Here is a 25,934-nt window from a genome sequence, read left to right as displayed (position 1 = left end):
AAAACGTGGAGAAAAATGGCTGTTTTTTTCACCTCAATTTCAATATCTTTTATTTTAGTTGTTAATTTCTGTAGGAAAAACTTGTAGGCTCTACACAAATTACCCCTTGATGAATTTAGAATTTTGTCTACTTTTCAGAAATGTTTAGCTTTCTGGGATCCAGCATTGGTTTCACACCCATTTCTGTCACTAACTGGAAGGAGGCTGAAAGCACAAAAAGTAGTAAAAATGGGGTATGTCCCAGTAAAATGCCCAAATTGTGTTGAAAAATGTGGTTTCCGATTCAAGTCTGCCTGTTGCTGAAAGCTGGGAAGATGGTGATTTTAGCACCACAAACCCTTTGTTGATGCAATTTTCAGAGAAAAAAACACAAGCCTTCTTCTACAGCCCTTTTTTCCCATTTTTAAAAATAAAATAAAATTTGTGCTGTATTTTGGCTAATTTCTTGGTCTCCTCCAGGGGAACCCACAAACTCTGGGTACCTCTAGAATCCCTAGGATGTTGGGGAAAAAAAGGACGCAAATTTGGAGTGGATAACTTATGTGGACAAAAAGTTATGAGGGCCTAAGCGCGAACTGCCCCAAATAGCCAAAAAAAAGGCTCAGCACAGGAGGGTAAAAGGCCTGGCAGCGAAGGGGTTAAGCTGTGCCCTTAATTACACAGGCAATGCACCATTTAGACCACCTTCCCAAACAGGAACACACTTTTTGCATCCCACTTTAAGCCTTTTTACTTATTTACATTTTTTTTTTAAATGTCTGCCAGATGGTTCCCTTGTGGGAAAGCTTATACTTAGTACAACAGGAATGTGATGGTGATAAGCAATTTTAAAGGCCTTATTCTATTGAGAAGCGTTTTGATCGCTTCGCAGCTTTTCGAAAAGGTCTGCTCCTATGTGTCAGTATTTTCCAGATAAAAACAATGACAAGTCTCTACTTTTTCGGTTTTTATAGTAAAACAGTTATTCTCCATCCACCCAACGAAATAATAAACATTAGATAAAACACTTGTGATGAAAACAGAGTTGTGGGGGCAACTTTGATAAACCATCTATGATAACGTGAACACTGAAGCTGCTCTAGCACAGCTAAGAGTTACGTTGGTGAGAAGAGGACACTGACATTTTGCAGGCAAAGCGCTCTGCGATCCGCTGCTTCTGCCTTTTTCGTGCAAGGGTGGATCCTATTTTCAGACGGCAGCGGGACACGTCTGTAAAGCGCTCTGGCCACGATTCCATTTACTGCCTGCTTGGCGCTGCCCCGGCCCCTCCTTCCTTAGAGCTGCAATATTGGGCTCCTTTGGTCGGCTTTGGGCTAGAGAATTGTCTGACAATCTGGCATCACTAATAACTGATAAACGAAAACCTCGCCAGGCATGGAGGATGTGTTTCCTCTGGAGGAGGTCGGCCTTTTCTGCGACTCGTACAGCGAGGAGAGCCGGTTTCAGTACTGCGGACGCGAGTTGAGGATTACCCAGAACTTCGGGGCCCGCCTCGGGGTGGCGGCCCCGGTCTGGGAGGCGGTGAGGGCTGAGAGAGAATGGAGATGTGCACGGACACTGGTGTAAATAAAGCCTGTGGTGCCAGTGCAAAGGGGTACATTTGCAGCGGGAGTGTAGAGTTAAGTGACAAGTGCGCACCGGATGGCTGCTGCAATGCAATGGGTGCATTTACCAGTAATAGGCAAACCGGTCCCTGCGTGCTTGAATCGAAATTAGGATTGCGTTTACGTTTAAAGCAGATTATAGCGACCATGGAATTCTGGTAAAAGAGAAACTTCAGGGCAAGTGTTAATATTCATTACGTTGAGCTGCTGAAACGTGTGCAGTCTTTTGCTTGATCGAGATCTGTTGCACAGTAGTAAGCAGCGAAGGAGATGCGATGCATACATCTCAGTGTAGTAGGTGTAGAGGTATTCGAGAACACAGTAGATCACCTTTTACCAAGCTGCTAGCATTTATAATTGTAATCAAAGTCATGTTTGGGAGTGGTGTACTTTTATTTACATTTAACGTGTATGTTGCGGATGCTCCCAAAATCAGTAAATAGTTCATGTCCATATTTACTCATCTTTTTTGTAATGTAAAATAAAAGTATGCATTAAACAGTACCTTAGGGTCTCGTGCGTTGCACGTTAATATAAGCCTTGCTATGCACCGGAAACGATCTCTGTGTAAACATGTCAGATAGATGACACCATTGCATCAGTGCAGTAACTGACCTTTAGTTCCACCATAGTTTGTGCGCTACTACCACAGGCGAGACTGCATGTGCTGAGATACTTCAGGCTTTAATACTCTACCTTCTTTTGTGGAGCACCTAATACAAGGTTAGGCGCCTGGTCGGAGGCTGCCCCTTAAGCAGCTGTCTCTTCCATGTATTTATTAAACATAGTCGAGCGTCAGCATCAAATAGCGGGATACTCCAGGAAAGCCATAAGCGTAAAAGGCATCAGTACATCTTAGTGGGTTGATTTGCTGTTCTCTACGCGTAAACTGATGGTCATTGTTTGAAATTCAACGGTTTTAACACAGCTTTCATCTGGGAGAAGAAAATACAAAAACATGGCGCAGTACCCAATGCGGTGGGAAGGGTTAACATTGGGGGGCAGATTTATCAAGGGATTGTGTTGTGCAGCATTTCGCAAAGTCAACACATTCCCTTGCAAAGCAAGGCCATCTTGGCTGGCCCTGCGTGGCTTGGCAAATTTAGAGTAATGTAAGGAGCACAAGTCACTGCCTGGCGTTTCTCTGCCCTGTGAAGGAGTCACATAGGTAGAACATAAGTGTTCTCATGCACCTATCCACCCATTGATTTGAGCACATTTCCAGTTTTACCAAGACACGTAAACCTGGTGATATGTCAACATGCTACACTTTGCCAGGCAAGTGCAACAATGAGAAATATATTTTTTTCCTCCTGGTTGTCATCTCTTTTTAAAAGTGTACTGCATTCTGAAGTACACTTAGAAACAGGAAAAAACATCAGAGGATTGTTTTTTTGCAGGAAGGTGTCCCTTCGTCCACAAAAAACAAGCCTATCTGCAATGCAGGTGTTAACGCGTCCCTTTATGATAAAATATTTCACATTAGGACTCGTTTTAGGCCACTGAATCTTTTGACCCAGTTGAGAGACACCTTAGGACGAGATAGCTAATCAATATGTCAATCAATACGTCAATAATGTCATCAATATTTATTACAATAATGCATTTTACTTTAGTCAAAGACATTAATCAACTCAAGACACCACCATGACCTTTCAGTCATAAATAACCACACCTGTTTAATAGAATTTTATGAGTTTTATTCCGTATTGATTACAATTCTAAAAGCAGGTGTGTCAGTCTTAATAGCAAAGCACTCAATATCATTGTCATAATTTGGCAACTCGAATAAGACTTAACCAAAGCAAGGAATGCAATTATTAGAGCATAACACAGCGTCAACATAGATCAACTTTAGCAGAGTGTCATTACCGCGTCAGTTCAACAAAACATAGATTCAGTCATTTGTCTATTTGCGTCGGTATAGTGAACCCCTGTCCTAACCACTGATTAGCATTGGCATGTTGGGCTTCATGCAAAACAATTTAGAACACCAATTTGGAAAACATCTAGCTATGGTCTCTGTCAAAAGTAAGCAGTTGGTACCTAGAAAGGAAAAGCAAACAGACAAATCACAATTTCATTGTCATAGTTACCCTCCAAGGTTTAGGTCAGCACCCAGGTTCATTCTTCGTCTTCAGGACATCAGTTGATTCGTCACCAGTCAGAGTCTCAGCTCACGGGGAAAACGGGGCACTTCCCTCATAAGGAGGTAAAGTGTAAAATGGACAGTCTCGTGACAAGGATGGTTTAAGTAAAACCATATAAGTCACCAAAAAGAGTGACAAAGTTTCTGGATCAAATCGATGGCATTTCCCTAACCAATCTCTCATGGTCTCCTGCTCCCTAATTCTCTAATTCACTTCCTGGTGACAGGGGTTTTTATCCACTTTTCGTTGTACATTCCCCTAAAACTTGATTGGACAATTATTGCACCTCACTATCTTTAGCCAATTAAAAAACGGATTATGTCATTAATCTTTCACCCCACATTAGTTCTCAGACAGTTTATTGGTCCATATGATTGACGTCTTCAGAGGTAGCACGCTTGGTATGATTCCATCCTTCTGTAATTTCTTTGCACATCTTCGGTCAGTAGCTCCATTGTCTGTACCGGTTTGAATGACCTTGTACATTATACTAATCTACACTGTTGCATTTTAACTATTACATTTCTACAAGCAATATGAATTTCATGAGAACGGATCTACTATAGTTACATTCAGCTTCTAGTTTGAAGGAAAAAAACAAGGAGTTCATGTCCTTTTGCGAGTCAGCACACTGCCTGTTTAGAAAACACATTTAATATGAGAGCCAGGCAGCTAGGCCTCGACTCATGCTAACTAAGGCCTACAAGATTTATGTAGCAAAAACTCTAATAACATAATCATTAATAATTAGTAAAAAAACATTCTTTAACAGGACATTAGTCATTTTTATTAGTCTTCGTATACAATGGCGGCCACTCCCTGTGGTCACATTTCAAGTGCACGTTTAACAAAATATACTAATACAATTTCTATGCGGCATTATCACAAATTAGTTCAGAAACATTTCATGTTAATATAGATTATATAAGCTACGCTCTCTCACATGCACCCTTGCAACATGATGCAAGGGTGCCTGCATTGGTGCTAGGCAGTAGATTATTAGCCACTGCAGACAGAGAGCAGGTCTGCACCATCTATTGGTAAATATGGCACATTCCTGCCCCCTCCCTTTCATGCAGTGCAGCAGGCAACTTTGCTAAATCTGGTCCTGTATGTTTTTCAGCACCATGGAACAACGTAGTGACATTAGTAAGTGCTACATAAACACACATATTCTCATATTACCCCCTGGTCACGGTTCCCTAAATATTTGTGAAGGCATCCCCAGTCCTTGCTCTTTGTGTCCAATATTGGGGTTCTAGAATTCTAGAAAAAATGTGCCAGTAAGTCCACAGAGTGCACTGACCTGAAAAGGCTTCACCATTACTAACTCTTGTCTGGTTTCTGCTGCAGGCTCTCGCCCTCTGCAGCTACTTTGAAGAGCAGAAGTTTGATTTCCATGAGAAAAAGGTCATTGAACTGGGAGCTGGAACCGGCATTGTGGGAATCTTGGCAGTTTTATTAGGTAATAAAAATGTCGTCTTCAGTCAGTTCTTGTAAAGTGCTGTGTGTGTATTCAGGCGCTGGGCTGAGGGTCTTAGTAGAAAAGCCAGGTCTTGAGTCCCTTCCTAAAGTCTGCTGGTGAGGGTGATGTACAAAGGTGGAGGGGAAGGGCGTTCCAGGATTTGGCAGTGAGGTGGGAGAAGGATCGTCCTCTGGTTCGACAACAGCAGATGTGAGGTGTCTGTGCAAGTGTGAGGTGGGCTGAGTGGAGGTTTTTGGGTGACTGGTGGCATTTTAGTTGGTGGTTCATGTAGGCTGGTCCTTCGTTGTGTAGGGCTTTGTATGCGTGGGTCAGAAGCTTGAAATTACATCTCTTCTGGATGGGGAGAAAGTCGAACTTTCCTGGTGGTGGAAGATGTGGGTTCTTTTGAGCAGGTTGAGGATCAATCTGACCACAGTGTTTTGGATCGTCTGGAGCCTTTTCATGAGTTCTGCGGTGGTATCTGCATAGAGTGCGTTGCTGTAGTCCAGAGGCTGGTGATGAGTGTCTGCATCACTGTTTTTCTTTTTTGTTTTGGAGGGAAGCCATTTGAAAATTCTGGAGTGTGTATGGAAGCAGGCTGAGGAGATAGTGTTGACTTGTTTTCTCATTGATAGTTTGCTGTTTAGGATGATGCCGATGTTGCAGGCGTGATCTTTTGGGGTGGGTCTGAGTTCTGATGGCCACCAGGTGTTGTTCCAGATGGATGTGTGGCTGCAGAAGATCAGTACTTTGGTTTTGTCCTTGTTGAGCTTCAGGCAGTTGTGCTTCATCCAGGCTGAGACGTTCCTCATGCAGTTGTGAAGGTTGGTTTTGTGGTGGTCGGGTCCACTGAGGTTGGGAGGACGAGCTGGGTGTCATCGGCGTAGGAGATGATGTTGATGTCATGGGCTCTGACTATGTCTGCTAGTGGCGCCATGTAGATGTTGAAGAGGGTGAGACTGATGGACGAGCCCTGCGGGATGCTGCAGATGTTGTGCTTTGGATGAGAGATGAAAGGAGCGAGACATACTTTCTGTGTGTGCCCCCAGAGGAAGGATGCCATCCATCTAAGGGCATCGTCTTTGATTCCACACTTATGCAGTGTGTTGATGAGTGTGTGGTGGGAGACAGTGTCGAAGGCAGTGGAGAGGTCTATTAGGGTCAAGGCGACAGATTCTACTCTGTTGAGTTGGGTGTGGATGCCGTCTGTCATGGCGATCAGGACTGTTTCGGTGCTGTGGTTGACTCTGAATCCTGATTGGGAGAGGTCTAGCAGGTGGTATCTTTCCAAGTATTCAGTGAGTTGGTGGTTGATGTACTAATCTAGGACTTTTGCAGGACATGAGAGCAGTGAGATGGGGTGATAGTTCTTTAGGTTGTTGGGGTCTGCTGAAGGTTTCTTAAAGAGGGGTCATACCACTGTGTGTTTCCAGGAATCGGGGAAAGTGGCTGTGGTGATGGATGTGTTGAGGAGTTTGGTGAGCTGTTGTCTGACCTCAGTGCTTCTGAGGTTGAAGAGTCGTTAGGGGCTCCTGAGTGGACAGAGTTCATTAGGGCTTTAGTGTTTGCAGTGTTGAGCTGTTACCATGTGGTGAGCGGGTTGTTGGTGGGTATATTTGCAGGGTTTGAGATGCTGAGGAGGTCGTTGGCTAGGGGCTGGAAATTTCTGCAAATTGTGGCTATTCTGGTATGGAAGTGGTCTGTTATAAGATCACAGAGCTGTGAGGACAGGATTTTGTTTTCTGCGGCTGAAGGACAGGTGAACTCTCTGACAATGGTGAAAAGTTCCTTGATCTGAGTAGCGCTGGCCTCTAGGTGGTGTGTCAGGGCCACCTTCTTCGCAGCTTTGAGGAGGTAGTGGTAGTTGTGGAGGGCAGACTTGAAGGTGGTTCGATCGCTGTAGTTCCTGTGGAGCGCCATTTTCTTTCCAGTTGTTTGCATGTGCGTTTAGCCGCGTTGAGTTCTGGGGTGTACCAGTTGAATCGTTTGGTGGGTCTGTTCATTCTGGCGTGTTTGGTGAGGGTGACTTGTTCGGCGGCACTGGTAACTCATGCGTGTAATTTCTCTGTAGCTGGGTTGAGGTTGGTGGAGATATTGAGCTGGGAGAAGCCGAGGACGTCTGTGCCTTGGTGTTGGGTGACCTTGGTCCAGCTACGGAGAGGGGTGCTGAAGCGGTTGAGGGAGGTGCAGGGGGTTCCAGTGATGGTGAAGTGTACGATTGAATGATTGGACCAGGTAAGTTCTGTAGTGTGGCTGAATTTGATTCCGTTGCTGGACATAGAGTTGGGGTCCAGAGTATGTCCAGCTCTGTGCATGGGGTCTGAGACCAACTGCGTGAGGCCGATGTTGCGATGTTGTCCATACATTCTAGGAGGTCGGTGGAGTTGAGATCTGTGAGGTTGTCCGATGAAAATTGAGGTTCAGATTTGAAGGTGAGTGGAGAGATATTAAAACACAGGAGAAGGTTTTATAGAACACAAATCCTGGAGACATGTATTTAAATGTTCTGTTATATGTGATAATGAAGAAAAAGGAGGGAAACAAATAAAATAATTGCCTTGGATCACACAATTTGGTCAGGTGGGGAAGCCGGGATTGATCCCAGTTTTTCTGGTTTCATATTGTGCATTTCAGCCATTAGATGTACATGCTTTACTTCACCTGTACCCATATTATTCCCCCTGCACCCCCCCCCCCCCCCAAAAAAAAAGCCTGCTGGCATCAGTGCAACTCTTGGTCACAGGACAGACAAAACTTTTGGGCCCTTGGGGATTTTTTTGGTGAGAACCCATGGCTTAGATATTCAGTCCACGATGGCAGATGGTCTGACAACCACCCCCTCCTTGTGTAGAACAATGGACAAACTCTGTTTTCTTCATTTAAACATATATTGTTGTTTTTTTCTCTATATTGAAGACAAAGGCACAAAGTACATCACAGACAGAGTAGGTTACAACCTAGAATTACACAAAGTACATAAATCAAATTTCAGCCCAAGCTTTTGAAACTGTCTACATCAAAGTACCAAACCTTTGTCACAAAACGAGACTGCCAGCATACAGCTCATGTACACACACACAATTCCACTCTTCTACTCATAAATGTGGCACCAAACCTGTATTCCTTGTTATTTTAGTTTGTTTTCGGTTTGGGTTTCTGTGAGGCACAGATAACACTGAAAACAGTTTATTACCGCACCCCATGGCCTTCTATCGGGAGAGATTCATCTTAATTTGTGCCTTGATATTAGTCATAGACTGGGGGATTCTAAGGAGGTACTGTTGCATCACTCCCCTGATCTCTGGCCACTAGCCAGGTGTGGAGTGCATCATTGCAAGTGTGAGACCACAGCTTTGGAACCAACCAGATTGGTTGTTTGCGGTCTACTTTAGACCATGACATTCCATTGAAATGGGTGTATTTCTATGAAGTGTTCATTAAAATGCTGCATTTGTCCTGAAGTATAATTTTAATGGCTAATATTCTCCAATCACAGAAAATTAATTGCAAAATTATGAGACATTTATGGAAAATGGGTCTTAACCTTACATGAGTACCTTAAAACATTTTCCACAAATACTTAGAAAATGAATCAAGTGACAACACATATTTGCCTTGCAGCCACAACTAGCATCCCTACCCGTAAGAGAGAGGTACACAGGCGCATAAAGTGTTAATGCACGATATCAACGGGTCTTTCACCGACCCTTCCAAACATGAGTTAAGATAAAACTGAAACCAGTAGGAAGTTGGCTATATAAAAATGGATGTTTCCAACACTGCAGAGTCTCTTATTTCTTTTAGGCTGCAGAGACAGAAGTCCAAACTTTGAGGGATCTTACCCTTGCATTTGAGTTGCTTGAACAGGTTGCAGGAGCAGATTCGTGAAGTAGGTAGGGATGAAGCACCACAGCGGGCAGGAAGCAATGCAGGGTAATAACACAGGAACAAAGGAAGAAATGGAGGCAAAAGAGAGCAAATGGAGTGGTGGAAAATGATGTGAGGTGGAAAACTGGAAAGAACATGCAGTCACATGGAGTGCTTACAGGAGTGCGAAAAGGAAAAATAGTTCCCCAAAAGAGGGCAATTGAAGCATGGAAGACGGACATCATGAGAGATGGTAAGGAGGCTATTCTTAGAAGGAAGAAACACAAGACTGACAAGCTGTTGTAGGACAATTCAGTGAATAAGAAGCAGTGGCAGTAAAGCCAACAAATGGTAAGCAGTGGATGGGCTAGAAGTCCTTGTGTGGGTGAGCCCACTGTACGTCTTTTGCAGACTAGATCTTACTCTGTCTGGCAGGTTCGACCTAAACGTAGCGCTGATATGGAGTACTGTTTGGACTTGAATTCGTCATGAATGTCAATAATTCCACTCCTTACTTTTAGTGAACTATTTTTATTTTTATTTTGCTCAAGCACGCCACGAGAATGCATGCAGTGCTCAGTAAACCGATTATGGAGTTGTAGTCATTTCTCCTGTCATTCTTTTTTAGCGTGATGGTTCTGCAGGCTATTCATAGACTTTTACATTTACCGTGAGATGCATGTCATTGTAAATGGCACACGTACTGAAGGACAGGTCTGACTTTGTCCACTTGTTTGTGTCTGAATATCATCACTTGCTGCAAGCAAATGCTGTTGACACATGCTTCCTCAGTAAACTTGGGCCCTCAGCATTTACAGGCCCAGGTGGAGGCATGCCCTCGTGTATGGTGCAGTATTTCTTAGAGCTGTCACCTCTCACTTGGTGAGCACTCATGCTGCAGATTTGCAAGTAACCTCACTGAATCAGAATACCATGCTTCCAGTGAAGGAGTTTTCTGTGCCTTTAAAGGATGGAGTGCTTCAACTTCACTTCCCGGTGCTGCAACGGGATTTGCATGACACAAGATTCCATACCTGGAGGCAAGGATGTTGGGTGGGTTGCCTATCCAGGATTCCCCTGGAAGTAAAGGATGATGAGGATTTGGAGAATGAGGATGAATAATGAATCCTCGCCACGGTGGATGATTCAGTGGTGTGTAGTGATATAAAGCCACGGTGTGAGGAGGTGGTAAGAAATGAAATTTTGAATGAAGTTGTGGATTATGTTAAAGGACTGTGGAAGGCAAAAGAGGTTGAAAGTGCGAAACACGCTTCCCATTTACTGCTTGATTTACAGTCAGTTTTCATGGACAATAGTGACCCATTATGCTACTCAGTTACTGAATTTAAGGGACAGCTATAGGGACTGTCCTCAGGATCCCACCTACCTGGGGAACTTTACTAATTTTTCAACCAGACAACTTAGTCTGATATTTAACACATGATGGTTCCACTCCCTTTAGCAAGTCGTCTGCTGCCTAGTCAAATGACCTGTGGCTTAAATGCTCATTCACAGGTGAATCACACTATTGAAACACACTGTCTCTTAACTTCTGTTTAGTTGGATATTTTTTTCCCAACCCCAATTTAAGTATGGCCTGTTCCAAATGGTACAGAGTCTTACATCTTCCGTGGGTTTGGCGGAGGTGGGGTCCATCACTTTTACATCTATTTCACCGAGGGAACTTTGACAAGACAGAGCTCCTTGGGTTCTCAGTCACTCTCAGTCTCCTGTTCTGTCCTTGAGGTACTTTGTTACGCTCCGTGGATCACATGAGGGCTTTACACAAACTTTAGTCATATTTGTGGTCCCCATAATGTTATTGCACACTGCCTTCTTCATGTTCGGAGATTTCAGTTTTGGGGTTGATGATGTTCATAATTCTACCGCATTTGATTTGACCCTCGCAGCCTTAAATCTTCAACCTCTAGTCTCTAGCCCCACCCAGGCACATGGTCATACACTTAATTGTTTGTTTTTGCCTAGAAATGGCTCTTCTTGGTGCTTGACGTTCTACCTCAAGTTTAGTATTATCATTCTCTTTTCAGGTTTAGCTTCCTGTTAACTCAGGGACTCAAGTTTTTCAAAGCACAAAGTGACCAATGTTGTACGTCCCTGGACTAAACTTCCCCAGTCTGCTGTTCAGAAGCTATTAAGGTTGTCACCTATGTCAGACACCACATGTTGTGCAGAAAATGAGTTTGACAACTATCAAACCTGGATTACTAGGGTATTAGATCTGGCACAGCCATTAAAATCAACGGTTGCTGGAGTTCGTTCGTCTGCACCCTGGTAAGTGATGTTTTAAGGAAGTAACAAGTGGTCCTGCAAAAAAGACGAGAAAGCCTAGTGCAACAATTATTCTCCGTAGGACAAATTAGAACTCCCAAAAGCTCTGATAAACTACAGGAACATTTATCAGAGTAGCTAAACCAGAGTTGTCTGCGAATGAAATCTCTGAAGCACCTATTGTGGCTAGGAAGTTCTTGGTTTTTTCCTTCACTTTTTTTTCCATTGCCCAGATTACATATAAGCCTGCTTGTACTTCGCACATGGTTACACCTTCTTAACAGTTCTGTTATTATCTAGCAGAACTCTTTGATAAGAAGGTCGAGAATTATAACAGCTCACACCCCAACACAGTGACTTTCATAATGTGATCAACACCTCCAGATTTGATTCAGATGATGTTATCGCCTCCCACTTAACTCCATCATCTAATAGGCTAGATTATCTACTTTTGCTCAAAACTACAGACTTCAATGAAATTGGGATTTCTGTCTTGTCAGACTCTCCGCTGGACTCCTTCATCCTAAAGAACGGAAGATGTTAGCTGATCAGTTAACCGTCCCTCTTCTGACCATTAGCAATTATTGATTGTAAACAGCTACAGTTCCAGCAGCGTGGAAAAAAGCCTTAGACTTACCTCTGTTAAGGAAAGCAACTGCCTATCCTACTGACTTTACTAGTTACCAAACTGTAACACTCTTGCTGTTTCCAGGCAAAATTCTTATTATTGTTATCAAGCAATATCGGCACACCTGGAGGACCACTAGTTACTGGACGAGGCGCAATGAGGCTTCTGGTCATTACATGTGATTGAGACGGCTTTGACCACAGTGCTGGGTGACCTTTCCACGGCAGTGGACTGGGGACTTCAGGTAGTACTTGTGCTGAGGGACCTGCCCACTGCTTTTGACACTGTCAGTCATGACCTCTTATGCCCAGGTTGGCAGAGGTGTGAGTTAAAGCGCTGGCCTTAATGTGGTGTAAATCATATCTAGAGGGCAGATTGCAGGAAATACACCTTCCTCTGTATCAGTCGATTTTTAAACCAGTCAAAAAGAGGGCACTTCAAGGTTCTACCTTGAGCCCCACATTGTTCAGTGTCTTATATTAGACCATTAGCCCTTGTGATGAGATCACCTGGCTTAAGGTTTGCTAAGTATTCGATCTACACACAATTGATCATTACTTTTCACCACACTACTCCAGTGTCCATAATTCCCTTTGACAACTGTATAAGGGACATTTTGCAATGGTTAGAGGCCAACTCACCTTAATTTAATAGCACACAAACTAAAAGCATGTTCTGCCATATAGGAAAACCTATGCAATTTTTGCCCAGTGGCTTTTAGCCCTTGGAGGACAGTACTACACCCGTAGTAGTAACCTATGTTCCGAACCTGAGGGTGCAAATGGATTGTGATCTCTTGCTTGCATACCATACTAACAAACTGTCCACCTCCTGCTTTTCTCTGATGAGATTATCTGCTTCCCGGTCACCGGCACCTGGTAATAGTGCATGGTGACATAGTGAGTAGACTCGACTATGGAAACACCCTGTTCCTGGGAGCCTGTCTTTACCTTCTTAATCAGCTATCCAGGATTCAGTCAGCCGCAGCTAATTTAGGGTTGTTCTTGCCATGTGGAGCCTCCACTACTCCAGCACTGAATGATCTCCGCTTATTCACAGTGCACGGGAGTTTAAGGCTTTATATATGGCTGACAGGGCTTTTTATTGGGCTGGTCAAAAACATTTCAACACAGTGTTCCTCACAGACTCCTCCTGCCCACTATTACTAATTTGCTTAAGATAGATCATTTTAAGGAAAAGCCTTTTTGGTTCACAAGGCTTAAATATAGAGTAATATGCCCCTCACTGTTTGGGCTCCAATCAATTGTCTTGCTTTTAGGAAATTGCTGAAAATATGGCTTGACTTCAAGTTCATTCCCTTTTTAGGCCGCAGCCTACCAAACAGTGCAGATATCTGTTTTGCTAAAGACATCTTGGGGACTTTCAGAAAATTGACATAGGAATACATTCTGCTTGCTGATTACTATTGGTTTTGTGGTTTGTAACTCACACTTTCTGGCTTTTCATTTGCTGGCTTTATTTGTTTTAGAATATTCAGGTTTAGTTTGTCCCTCCTGTTGCCTAAACCATGTTCTGTATTCTTCCACTAACTTGCTTTCTGTTAATAGACCTCTAAATCTTGTTCTTATCTCGTCACATTTGCTGTGCATTCAAAGATCGAGGTCAAATATCAGCACTGTCTTCCAAGGTTGCTCGTTTACATTTCTTTCTCTGACTTCAAAGTGAGAGAATTTATGTGATAATCTTGCTGGATACTGGGGGTATGAAAGATTTGTTTTTTTTCTAGCACACAACAACGTTTAATTGAACTGTGTAAGTATTTTAGAATATATCAGAATTATGAAAGCACAATCGAGGCACATTTTTTTAATTTCTGAAGTGTGTTGGAAACATACTTTAATATGTTCAAAACTAATCATTAAACTAGGTGATTCAATTTCCACACATTTTCTTTTGTGCACTGTATAGTTTTATTAGTAAAATTCTATGTCTGCACAAATGTAATGGTCATTTCAATTGAAAATGTGTTGTCTGTAAAATGGTAGTGTGCTACCACACCCTGAATACTGCATTCTATGCCACTCCACTCTGCTTTGCTCCACACAACTGCACTCTACTTTGCACCACTCCACTTTACACCACACCACTCCGTGCCAGTACACTCTGCACCAGTGCACTTTACTCTGTAACACTCAAATCCATACCCCTGCACTCCTCTCCATTGCACTCTTCGACACTGCACTTTACACCGCTCCAGTCTAGGCCACACCAGTCTACTCTATACAACTTCACTCTATGCTACTCTGCTCTATGCCACCCTGCAACACTGCACTCTATGCCAATGTACTTTACTATGTAACACTCAACTCCATGTCCCTGCACTCTACGCCAGTCCACTGTACCCCACTCTAATCTTCACTGCACTCTATGCCACTGCACTTACACAACTTTACTCCACATTATACTCTTTGCCACTCTGCTCATCTGCACTGTGCCCTGCACCACTCCGCTCAACGCCACTTCACTGTACTCTGAAACAATCTACTCTCAACCAATGCACTCTACCCTGCCACTGCACTGTACTCTGCATCATTGTATCCTACTCTACACCACTAGACTCTACTCCACTGTACACCTCTCCACTCTACTCCTCTGCACTTTATGGCACTTTGCTCCACACCACTCTATGCGTCTCTGCTCTGCACCACTCCATGCTATTGCACTCTGCCACTTGACTCTTTGCCACTCTACAACGCGGCATTCAGGTCCCTGCACTCAATGCCGCTATACTGTGCAACATTCTACGCAAATGCACTCTGCACCAGTCGAGTGTATTCCATTCTATGTGACTCCAATACACGACACACTCTGCCACGCCACTAGACTACACTCTTCACCCTTCCATGCTACGACACTCCAAGTCACTGTCCTATATGCCACTAGCTATTAGTCCTGCTGACCAGAAGCCACGCTGGTGAAAAACATGGTTAAAACACACTGGCAAAGCCTGTAGCTCTTGCATAGGTAAGACCTATTGACTTTGCCAATGCTTGTTTGCATTTACAGTTCTGTTTAGCCAGCACCAGGATGCCGTTTTAAGTTATAGTGTGCTTTATACGTTTTTGCTTGTTTAAGATGCAAGTATACTGGAAAGTAATAGTTGAACTTTTTGTGGAGGTTAGCTTTTTGGTCTGGGGTGACAAAGCGATGCCACCTAAAACTTTGAGATTTAAAATTAGTGATTTGGTGAAAGAGGGTCTATTATGTGGTTCCACGTGATAAAATCGTTTTGCAAAACGCATTTTTCTAAAATGACTTTTCCAAAACAGTTTTACAACACCATCATTTTTGTCTGTGTAGTTTATTATTTTGATACATTACAAATTTCAACCTCACCTAAACATCTTTTTAATTTTCTTTTTTATGTCCTATATTTTCGCCGCACATAGACATGCGTTGGACATGAATAGTACACATGTTGTATTTTACACATTTAAAATTGTGACGGTAAATGTGGTAGTGTTACATTTCTTCACGTTTTGGCGTGAGTGCCACCCGCACCCCCTTTTTATCTAGCTATGATTTTAGGCGGGGTTGGGGGAGACATCAGGGGTAAGGAGTGGTCTGTGTTTCACAGATGCTTTGATAAACTTTTAGTGTGGATAGTGGAGACGAAAACAGCAAATAAAGTGAAGGGACCTACACCGGGGAGCTGGGAGAAAAATTACTGTTAGAGGAAGGATAATATTCATGAATAATAAGCCAGATATAACACTAAATTCAGACTGGGTTGGCATGGAGTTTCCCTTGTATAGGAATTAGACTTTCTAGGGAGGGCATTGGGTATGAGAGAAGAGAAAACACTATATATATATGGATAGCGCCAAAATTGGTTCAGTGAGGTACACTTACTGTAATCTGCAGTTCACGAGTTCAATTTTGATCTGGGCTAATTTTACCTTTCAGTATTCTGGCATCGGTAAAATGAGCATCATTAAAGTGGGTAATAGTAACACGTTATTTAAGCTCTTAAATGTAGAACTGTGGTAAGGCGATATAAAAACCGATTACGTACGGACAGGAAAACACAATTTGGGACATTGTCGCAGAGCGCTGCTTGGCTCAGTGCGTCATCAGCTGGACAAAGAATGCGTTCCTTACAACACACATTCCAGTCAAGCAGACATTTTAAAGAAGCAAGGCTACCATCTCAGAAGAGTTTGTCTGCCTGCATCCACTTTCGCCATCCAAATGTTATGAATCTAGTATTTTGCACTTCGCTTTAATATGTTTACGTCACATAGCCAGCAAGATGGCTGACAGAGTTAAGCTTTCGCTTCTGGTTCCGATTCTGTCACGGCCAATAAAAGCCTTTCGACGTCAAAATAATGGCGATCACGTTGGGTTTTAACAACATCTGTGAAAGGATGAAGACTTGCAGTAAATGAATAGCAGGTTTGGTACCCCTCCAGCCCCCGGACAGCAGTGAGGAGAGGGTACAACTTCGCTCAAACTGAAACCTCACGTGATTAGTTTTCTAAATTCTACATTTTTCACTCACGACCCACATAGATAAGTATACATTTCCCAGTATGTATAACAATCTGTTATTTACAGCACTGGGAAAGGGCAGTACCTTTGGCAGGAAGCACAATAGAAACAAAATATGTTTTTGATTGCTAACACTCTTGTATTGTTTTTAGTTTCTTCTTCTAATATGATGCCATATAATAAACTTTCAAATGAGCACATGAAACTTAATTTAGAATACTTTTTCTAAACATAATTAACGTTTCTTAATTTGTTTGCCCTTTCTCTCTTTTACTATCTCATTAGGTGCCAACGTGACAATTACAGACCTCCCCAAGGCGTTGAAGCAGATACGTCAGAATGTTGCAGCCAATGTGCCACCAGCATGCTCAGGCAAGACCCAGGTGTGTGCCTTGTGTTGGGGAGAAGACCAAGAAGATTTCCCCAAGGATTATGACCTAATCCTAGGAGCAGATATTGTATACCTCCAAGACACGTATCCTGCCCTACTCAGGACCCTGCAACACCTGTGCAGCTCGCGTGCCACCATCTACCTGTCCTCCAAAATGCGCCAGGGCCATGGCACGGTTGACTTCTACCAGCGGCTCCTTCCTCTACATTTCAACGTAAAACTTGTCTATAGGAAGGAAGATGAGGATATCAATATCTACCAAGTCACCCTGAGAGTGGATAGCTGAGGGCGAGCACGAACCTTGCCCAGACTGGATTACATATTGAGGTTTCATAGATGCTTTGAGAGATAGAAGGAAGTATATATACCTTCTCCCGCTTTTTTCTTTTTTAAATTAGAATAATACCTTCTTCCCTCTTGAGGGTGTTTCTGACTTCAGTCAATCAACCATTCCAAAGAAAAGAGGAAAGGAACTCGCTGCTGTAGTTTTTAATGGATCATGAACTTCTTGGAAAATAACCAGGGAATTGAATTGTTTCTTTATAACAGGGTAATTGAAACAGATATTTTTAATATTTTTACAAACAATCTTATGCTAATGATTGACCAATGTCCCTTGCACATAAAGAGAAGACTTATTATTATTTTTAGATTCCTATTTTAAACTAGTTACCCGTTCAATGTTATGGACCTGAGAAATGTGTAACATGTTCACTTGCAGCCTACATAGAAGATGTCCTTCTCAGTCTACTGTGTGCTTGGCTGTCTGTAAGCCATCTAAATTCTTTTCACAATATATTTTGATCAGGTTAGTAAAAGAAAATGTTTTGGAGCCTGCTTTGAAATGATATCTGGTCATCCTTCGAATCAGCTCAGGATAGTGTTTCATGTCCCTGGGACGCCAAATTGGCAGCCATGACTTGAATTTTTAAAAACTATTGTATTGTGGGAGATTCTTGGGTCACATCAAGCCTAGTGGAGTCCTATATCACAACAGTTTGTAAAAGGAATGGCCTGGACTTGAAACATTGTAATCACTGTGGTAAGAAACCTTTCACTCTCCCAGCCTGTACGTTATCCAAGCTCTCAAGGATGGCAAAAGCGCAGTGTCAATCTTTTGGAGTTCTGTTTTCTTTCCAAATCAGTTGAGAAGGTTCTGACGATTTATGTAAGGGATACCACAGTCAACATACACAGGACATTTGCAGACCGAGTCCCAAATGCCTAGGGAGTGGAAGCAGCACACTTCAGCTAGAAACTGTGAGCTTGGGGTTAAGCAGCAGTTAAGGTCCCTGGCTGGCAAATTTTTATCTGGTTTATTCTTCTCAGTACACATGTGCAACAATGTACTCAAGTTGGCGCCACCAGCTTTACTCCTCCCCCAAACTACTAGAAACGTGTTAATTTGAAGGTGTCTGTGTTCACGCTCAATGCTGGTCTTCTACTATACGTGAGTGCTCCTGATTTCTGCAGTTAAGGTAACCGCGGCATGGGCATTTACTAATTTTAGTAAGGTGGTGCAGTTTAGTGAACAGTTAGTCAAGTCCTGATTAGAACTGTGGACTTTAGTCTCCACGTTTAACAAAGAAGCCAGTATCCCATCTTCCCTTGTGACTCCTTGCTACCTTATTTGAACATATATATATATATATATATTTATATATATATAATACATATATGTGTATGTATATATATTTATATATATATATATATATGTGTATGTCAAAGTGCAGAGGGGATATCTCGTATGGCCTCTGTGATTGATAGCAGAGATGTTAGACCACTCTCAGGTTCTTGAAACAGTTGATCATGAGAGAGAGCTGAGTTGGGTTATAACGACCATTTGTAAAGGTCAAACCACCTATTGAAATTTTTCTTAATACATAAATATTAGGTGCTATTTCATGTTTGTTTTAGTGGATCAGTAGACTAAAGCGTCCACTCCATAAATCATTCGTTGACCTCATGGCAATAGGTGTGAATCCCGGCAGGCTCGCTCAGCCTTTCATCCTTCTGAGATTGATAACGAGTACCATTGAGTTGGGTAACCATAAACACCTAGTTAGTGCTAATGTGCCGCAAGGGGTGAACATGTGCTTTACAGTACACAAGTTATGCTATGTTAGGTGCCACAATGTCATCGATTTAAGATGCATGGCAGAGAGTGCCAGTCCAGATCTGAATTGGTGGCTTGCAGGTTACACACTTCTGTGTAAAGAGCACCTAACTTTGTGCTATCGTAGTGACTTCTCCAGCTCAGTGCTATCATAGTGGCTTTCCCAGCTGAGAGTCTACATATTTTTGCCGAATCGCTTTGGGGTTCACATTGTCACTGCGCTGGTTATCAGTAATGCAGTAAAGGCGATATCGCCAGGGTAGTTTTGTGTGTATAAACTATCGCCTGCATACTCGTCCCCAGTCACAACACAGACAACCCTTGCCAAGTGGTGGTTAGGAGAGCCTGTTTGCTCTTTCCAAAGGGGAGAACAATCCAGGAAGGTTTGTGGTTCTTCAGTGAAAGGTTATTGCATTACCAAATGTGCTGCTTCCTGTCCTTTTCCATTCAGCTTACCCTACAGTTCCCACTACTTGCAGGCGCCTTGACCTTAGAATAGAAAATAAACCTCCTGGAAAATTTGCGGGAAGCTTGCTCTTTCTCCGTATATTCTAGGACTGGAGTTAGAAAAGTAAACCAAACTCATTGCTGCTCTGAGGGTGCATTTCAGTCCCACAGAGGTGTTCATTCCATTCCAAAATGGGAGATACATCAGTTTTTTCCGCTCTGAAAGTTGTCCTATGTTTCTTGCTTGTTGCTTTTGGTCTAACCTGGACATATGAAGATTTCAGCTCTCAAAATTGAGAACTGAACGAAACCCCGCCATTGCTGCAAAAATTGGGTTGGACAAAGGGACTAAGAACTCAACAAGGGAGCATAGGTGTTTCGCCCTCCCTATTAAGTTTGTTTGTGTTCTGCAAATAGTTTAATTTAAAAAAGACTTTGAACTGCAAGTTGTTCTTGCCTTGGTCACTTACTGAGATCTTAGAATGCAGGTGTCCAGTTTTCCAAAAGAGCAGTTGGCACGTTGACGACCTCATGCACTGAAAACCATATTAACAACAACTGTTAGTACAAATGTTGTTCAAGATTTCAAAGATGCCTTGAACCCCCTCTAATCCTAAATTACCCTTCAGCCCACTGAGCTGTATGGCCTTCTTGAATGTGTTTGGTAATAATGGTAAATGTATCAAATGAACTGACTAGCTGCGACCTCCCCATTAAGCCACCCTTTACTGCCATTAACTTGTAAAGCCTATGACATTTTGTACTTATGGATTCTGAACATTCCCCATTTTGTACTTTTTAACAAACTATTTTGAAGCCTTTATGTGCCTTTTTTATATGTTGTGAAAGTGTGGACCAACGATAAGGGTGCATTTAGTCAGATGTGAACAGACTTAAAAAGGATCATTTTCAACACATTCTCGCTGAAGAGCCTGAAATCAAGTTTTTTTAATTTTTTTTATTGTTTCTTTGTAGGTTCTCCGTACAGCAGTAGCTCAGCATAATAGGTGTTAAGTGATGGTTTTAAAAAAAAAAATGTGTTTTATATGTTTACTTTTTTAGTTAGATTATGTTTATCTAGGCTGATGATATAGGAATAGTTCTTTAATCTATGGTTTCCTGGGGGTTATTTGGCAATATAAGTGCAATAGAATATATGTGGCTTTTATGACCTTTTCACTGGTTTACTAATTTGAATGCATAGAATCAATAGACATTTTAGTTGCCTTTTTCCTTTACTTTTTCGCTATCATGTCTTATCTCAATAAAGTTATTTTTTTCTTTCACTCGTTTTTAGTTCATTTGCTTCTTATATGGGCTGTAATACTGGAATTGCTTCATTTTAATTCTCTACTAAAGCATAGCCTGCTGCCGTCCTTTTTCCCCCCCAACATCCTAGGGATTCTAGAGGTACCCAGACAGTGTGGGTTCTCCTGAAGGAGACCAAGAAATTAGCCGAAATACAGCAAACATTTTGTGTGTTTTTTTTAATTTTTTTATGGGGGGGGGGGTGGGGAAGGCTGCAGAAGAAGGCTTGTGTTTTTTTTCACTGAAAATCACCATCTTCCCAGATTTCAGGAACAGGCAGACTTGAATCAGAAAACCCAATTTTTTCAACACAATTTTGGCATTTTACTGGGACATACCCCATTTTTACTATTTTTTGTGTGTTTTCAGCCTCCTTCCAGTTAGGGACAGAAATGGGTGTGAAACCAATGCTGGATCCAAGAAAGTTAAACATTTCTGAAAAGAAGACAAAATTCTGAATGTAGCAAGGGGTAATTTGTGTAGATCCTACAAGGGTTTCCTACAGAAAATAACAGCTGAAATAAAAAATATTGAAATTGAGGTGAAAAAAACAAACTTTTTCTCAATGTTTTACTCTGTAACATTTTCCTGCGATGCCAGATTTTTGAAAGCAATATACAGTTACTTCTGCTGGACTCTTCTGGTTGCGGGGATATATAGGGCTTGTAGGTTCATCAAGAACCCTAGGTACCCAGAGCCAATAAATGAGCTGCACCTTGCAATGGGTTTTCATTCTATACCGGGTATACAGCAATTAATTTGCTGAAATATAAAGAGTGAAAAATAGGTATCAAGAAAACTTTTGTATTTCCAAAATGGGAACAAGATAAGGTGTTGAGAAGCAGTGGTTATTTGCACATCTCTGAATTCCGGGGTGCCCATACTAGCATGTGAATTACAGGGCATTTCTCAATTAGTTAGTCTTTTTTAGACACTGTCTTACATTTGGAAGGAAAAAATGAAGAGAAAGACAAGGGGCAAGATCACTTGTTTTGCTATTCTGTGTTTCCCCCAAGTCTCCCAATAAAATGGTACCTCACTTGCGTGGGTAGGCCTAATGCGCGCGGCAGGAAACGCAACATGGACACATCACATTTTTACATTGAAATCTGATGTGTTTTTTTCAAAGTGCCTAGCTGTAGGTTTTGGCCTCTAGTTCAGCCGGCACCTAGGGAAACCTACTAAACCTGCGCATTTGTGAAAACTAGACACCTAGGGGAATCCAAGATGGGGTGACTTGTGGGGCTCTCACCAGGTTATGTTACCCAGAATCCTTTGCAAACCTCAAAATTTGGCTGGAAAAACACTTTTTCCTCACATTTCGGTAACAGAAAGTTCTGGAATCTGAGAGAGGGCACACATTTCCTTACACCCAGCGTTCTCCCACGTCTCCCGATAAAAATGGTACCTCACTTGTGTGGGTAGGCCTAATGCCCGCGACAGGAAATGCCCCAAAACACAACATGGACAGATCACATTTTCCCAAAGAAAACAGCTGTTTTTTAAAAAGTGCCTAGCTGTGGATTTTGGCCTCCAGCTCAGCCGACACCTAGGAAACCTACCAAACCTGTACATTTTTAAAACTTAGACACCTAGGGGAGTCCAAGATGGGGTGACTTGTGGGGCTCTCACTAGGTTATATTACTCAGAATCCTTTTCAAACTTCAAAATTTGGCTAAAAAAACACTTCTTCCTCACATTTCGGTGACACAAAGTTCTGGAATCTGAGAGGAGACACAAATTTCCTTCCACTCAGTGCTCCCCCAAGTCCGCGATAAAAATTATACCTCACTTGTGTGGGTGGCCCAGGTGCCTGCAACAGAAAAAATACCAATAACCTGTAGAGATTGAGGGGTTAGCACAGCGAGTTGATAAGCACATATTTTTCTTTTATACATCTTTTAGGCTTACTCTGCTTTGGGGACCCACACAAGTGACATATCATTTTACTTGGGAGACTGAGGGGAACGCTGGGTGGTAGGAAATTTATGCCGGAGCAGTGATCCTACAAAGAAAAGTGAGGAAAATATGCTTTTTTAAGCAAAGTTTGAGGTTTGTAGAGGAGTCTGGGTAAGAAAATGTTGGGGGATCCAGGCAAGCCACTCCTCCCCGGACTCCTTGGGGTGTCTAGTTTTAAAACATGTCTGGGTTTGGTAGGTTTCACTAGATGAAGGCCACACCCGGGACCAAAAACATAGGTGCCCCCCTCCCCCCCCCCACAAACACAGGTAGTTTTGCAATAGATCATTTTAATGTGTCCACGTACTTATGTGATGTTCCAAACACTAAAATTGTGAAAAGAAACACACTTGGGTTATGTTAAAAAGACCCCTCCCCCACCATCCAAGTTGGTGGCATGCTTCATCATCGGGGTCCCACTCGAGACACCTAGGGGCATATTTATACTCTGTTTGCGCCGGAATTGCATCGTTTTTTTTGACGCAATTCCGATGCAAAACTAACTCCATATTTATACTTTGGCGTTAGACGCGTCTAGCGCCAAAGTCCATGGAGTTTGCGTCATTTTTTAGCGTGGACACCTACTTTGCGTTAATGATATGCAAGGTAGGCGTTCCCGTCTAAAAAATTGACTCCGAGGCATGTGCGCCGTATTTACACTCCCGGGCAAAACTCACGCCCGGGAGTGGGCGGGTCAAAAAAAATGACATCCAGCCGCTTTTGCGCCGTTTTTTAGCGCCTGGTCAGGGCAGGCGTTAAGGGACCTGTGGGCTCGGAAGGAGCCCAGAGGTGCCCTCCCATGCCCCCCAGGGACACCCCCTGTCACCCTTGCCCACCCCAGGAGGACACCCAAGGCTGGAGGGACCCATCCCAGGGACATTAAGGTAAGTTCAGGTAAGTATTTTTTAAAAAAATTTTTGTGGCATAGGGGGGCCTGATTTGTGCCCCCCTACATGCCACTATGCCCAATGACCATGCCCAGGGGACATAAGTCCCCTGGGCATGGCCATTGGGCAAGGGGGCATGACTCCTGTCTTTGCTAAGACAGGAATCATTTCAATGGGGGTTGGGAGTCTCAAAAAATGGCGCAAATCGGGTTGAGGCGAAAAATTTGCCTCAGCCTGACTTGCCCCATTTTTTGGCGCCCAAGCTCCATATCCCCCTACGCCGGTGCTGCCTGGTGAACGTCATTTTTTTTCACGCACACCAGGCAGCGCCGGCGGCTAACGCCGGCTAACGTCATTGATTAAATACGGCGCCCGCATGGTGCTTCAGAATGGCGTTAGCCGGCGCAAATTTTTTTGACGCAAAACTGCGCTAGCGCAGTTTTGCGTCAAAAAGTATAAATATGGCCCTTAGCGTGTCATGGGTGTGCTGCGACGCCTGATTACAGCAGAGCAGGTTTTGTTATTTTTACCACACATACTGGTTGGATTTGGCACGAGGATGGGTGATGGTTCAGTAGATCAAATTTTGTTAACAAGAGATTTCACAAAAATGAAATGCACTGTTAATAACTGAAAGGCCAAATAACTGAACCAGTGACTCACAGCTCGTGAGCTGTAAAGCCATGACAAGGCACCAACCGCTTTACAGTCCGTTAACACACCTTTCATACTCGACATGCACAAGACCACTCACGCCGCCAGCCTCGGGCCCAGCACATTACAACACTTGCATCGACAGACAGCACCAGTCAAGGGCCCAGCACTTACATACACCCTCATGCCTGATACAGCAATCACACCAGCTGATGGGAGGGCGTGGACTGGCGTTTTCCTGGCAGTGTGTTGCAGTAGCCAATAGCAAGTCAATATTTACACCGCCAGCCAAGCGCCACCCCACGCACACCGCCAGCCAAGCCCCACCCTATACACACCGCCAGCCAAGCCCCACCCTATGCACACTACCAGCCAAGCGCCATCCTACGCACACTGCCAGCCAAGCACCATCCTATGCACACTGCCAGCCAAGTGCCACCATACGCACACTGCCAGCCAAGCGCCACCCTACTCACACCGCCAACCAAGCGCCACCCCACGCACACCGCCAGCCAAGCGCCACCCTATGCACAGCGCCATCCAAGCACCGCCCAACGCACACTGCCAGCCAAGCGCTGCCCCACGCACACCACCATCACTTTTTGTTTTTGTTTTTAATCAACAAAGAAACCACTAATTATAAATAAGTACAAAACTACAAACACAAAAGCTCTAACTGAATACATGACAGTAATACCAACCGTGAAACGGAACATATGAAAATATAAAACAGCAGTTTATGCTCCCAGTATTTCCCAATAATTCTTCTGTGTGTGGTAGCTCCTGAAACAGCCACCCACACACAGCCCAGGCTTTGAAGGACAATCAGGGCAGTACATCTTAGTCTCCTTCCTGATACCTCTTCGAGCACAGACTCTACATCCCTTAGCAGGAACGTTTTTTTGGGCCGTTGGAGGAATGTGCTCAGCAAAGTGACGATCTTTCAACCTAGCCACATCCTCCACCACTTCTTCTCTAGGAACTCTTGCGTGTTCCAGCACAAAAATGCTCACTATGATAGACTCCTGAGATTTCACAAATGTCAACCTTGACTCTGGAGAACTATCCTTGAACACAACAAAAGCATTAAAAGTTGCCAAGAGGAACAGGTGAACCACTAATTTCTTATACCAAACATAAGACTTACGAGCAGCAGTGTAAGGTTCCAACGTCTGATCTACTCTATCAACACCACCCATGTGCTTTTTATAGTCTAAAATGCACAAGGGTTTGGGCACTTCAGCAACTTGACCCCAAACAGCCACAGGTGAAGTACTCTCATCATGGATGGTAGTTAGCATGTACACATCCCTTCTGTCTACAAATTTCAAAGCTAGCAGCTCATCATTCCGCAAGGCACTGCACTGTCCCTTCTCAAGTTTTTTACAGACAGGCTCTCTTGGATAGCCTTTCCAATTAGCGCGGATTGTGCCACAAGCAACAGTGTCCACTCTGAACAACTGAACTCCAGTGTAGAAGTTATCTACATATAAATGGTCACCTTTGTTAAACAGTCGTCTACCTAGTTCCCACACAATTTTCTCACTAACTCCAAAGGTGGGTGGACAACCAGAGGGGGTCAATATTGGAATCCCAAACAGTGTAGACCCGGAAACTATAAACATATCTTGTACTATTTTCAGACAGCGTATGCAAT

General features: G+C 43.1%; 1 protein-coding gene across 1 annotated transcript; it reads left to right on the top strand.

Moving 5' to 3' along the window:
* The first annotated feature begins 1,158 nt into the window (after window positions 1-1,158).
* On the top strand, window positions 1,159-20,755 carry EEF1AKMT3 (EEF1A lysine methyltransferase 3). Its single transcript, XM_069238516.1, has 3 exons — window positions 1,159-1,521; window positions 5,108-5,219; window positions 16,801-20,755. Exons 1-3 carry the CDS (start codon window positions 1,375-1,377, stop codon window positions 17,190-17,192), a joined length of 651 nt encoding a protein of 216 aa, XP_069094617.1. The 5' UTR covers window positions 1,159-1,374; the 3' UTR covers window positions 17,193-20,755.
* Window positions 20,756-25,934: the final 5,179 nt, after the last annotated feature.

This window comes from Pleurodeles waltl, chromosome 1_2 (genome assembly GCF_031143425.1).
Source record: "Pleurodeles waltl isolate 20211129_DDA chromosome 1_2, aPleWal1.hap1.20221129, whole genome shotgun sequence".
NCBI classification, from domain to species: domain Eukaryota; kingdom Metazoa; phylum Chordata; class Amphibia; order Caudata; family Salamandridae; genus Pleurodeles; species Pleurodeles waltl.
The sequence above is the reverse complement of the archived record's forward strand: the minus strand, read 5'-3'. Positions and strand labels throughout refer to the sequence as shown.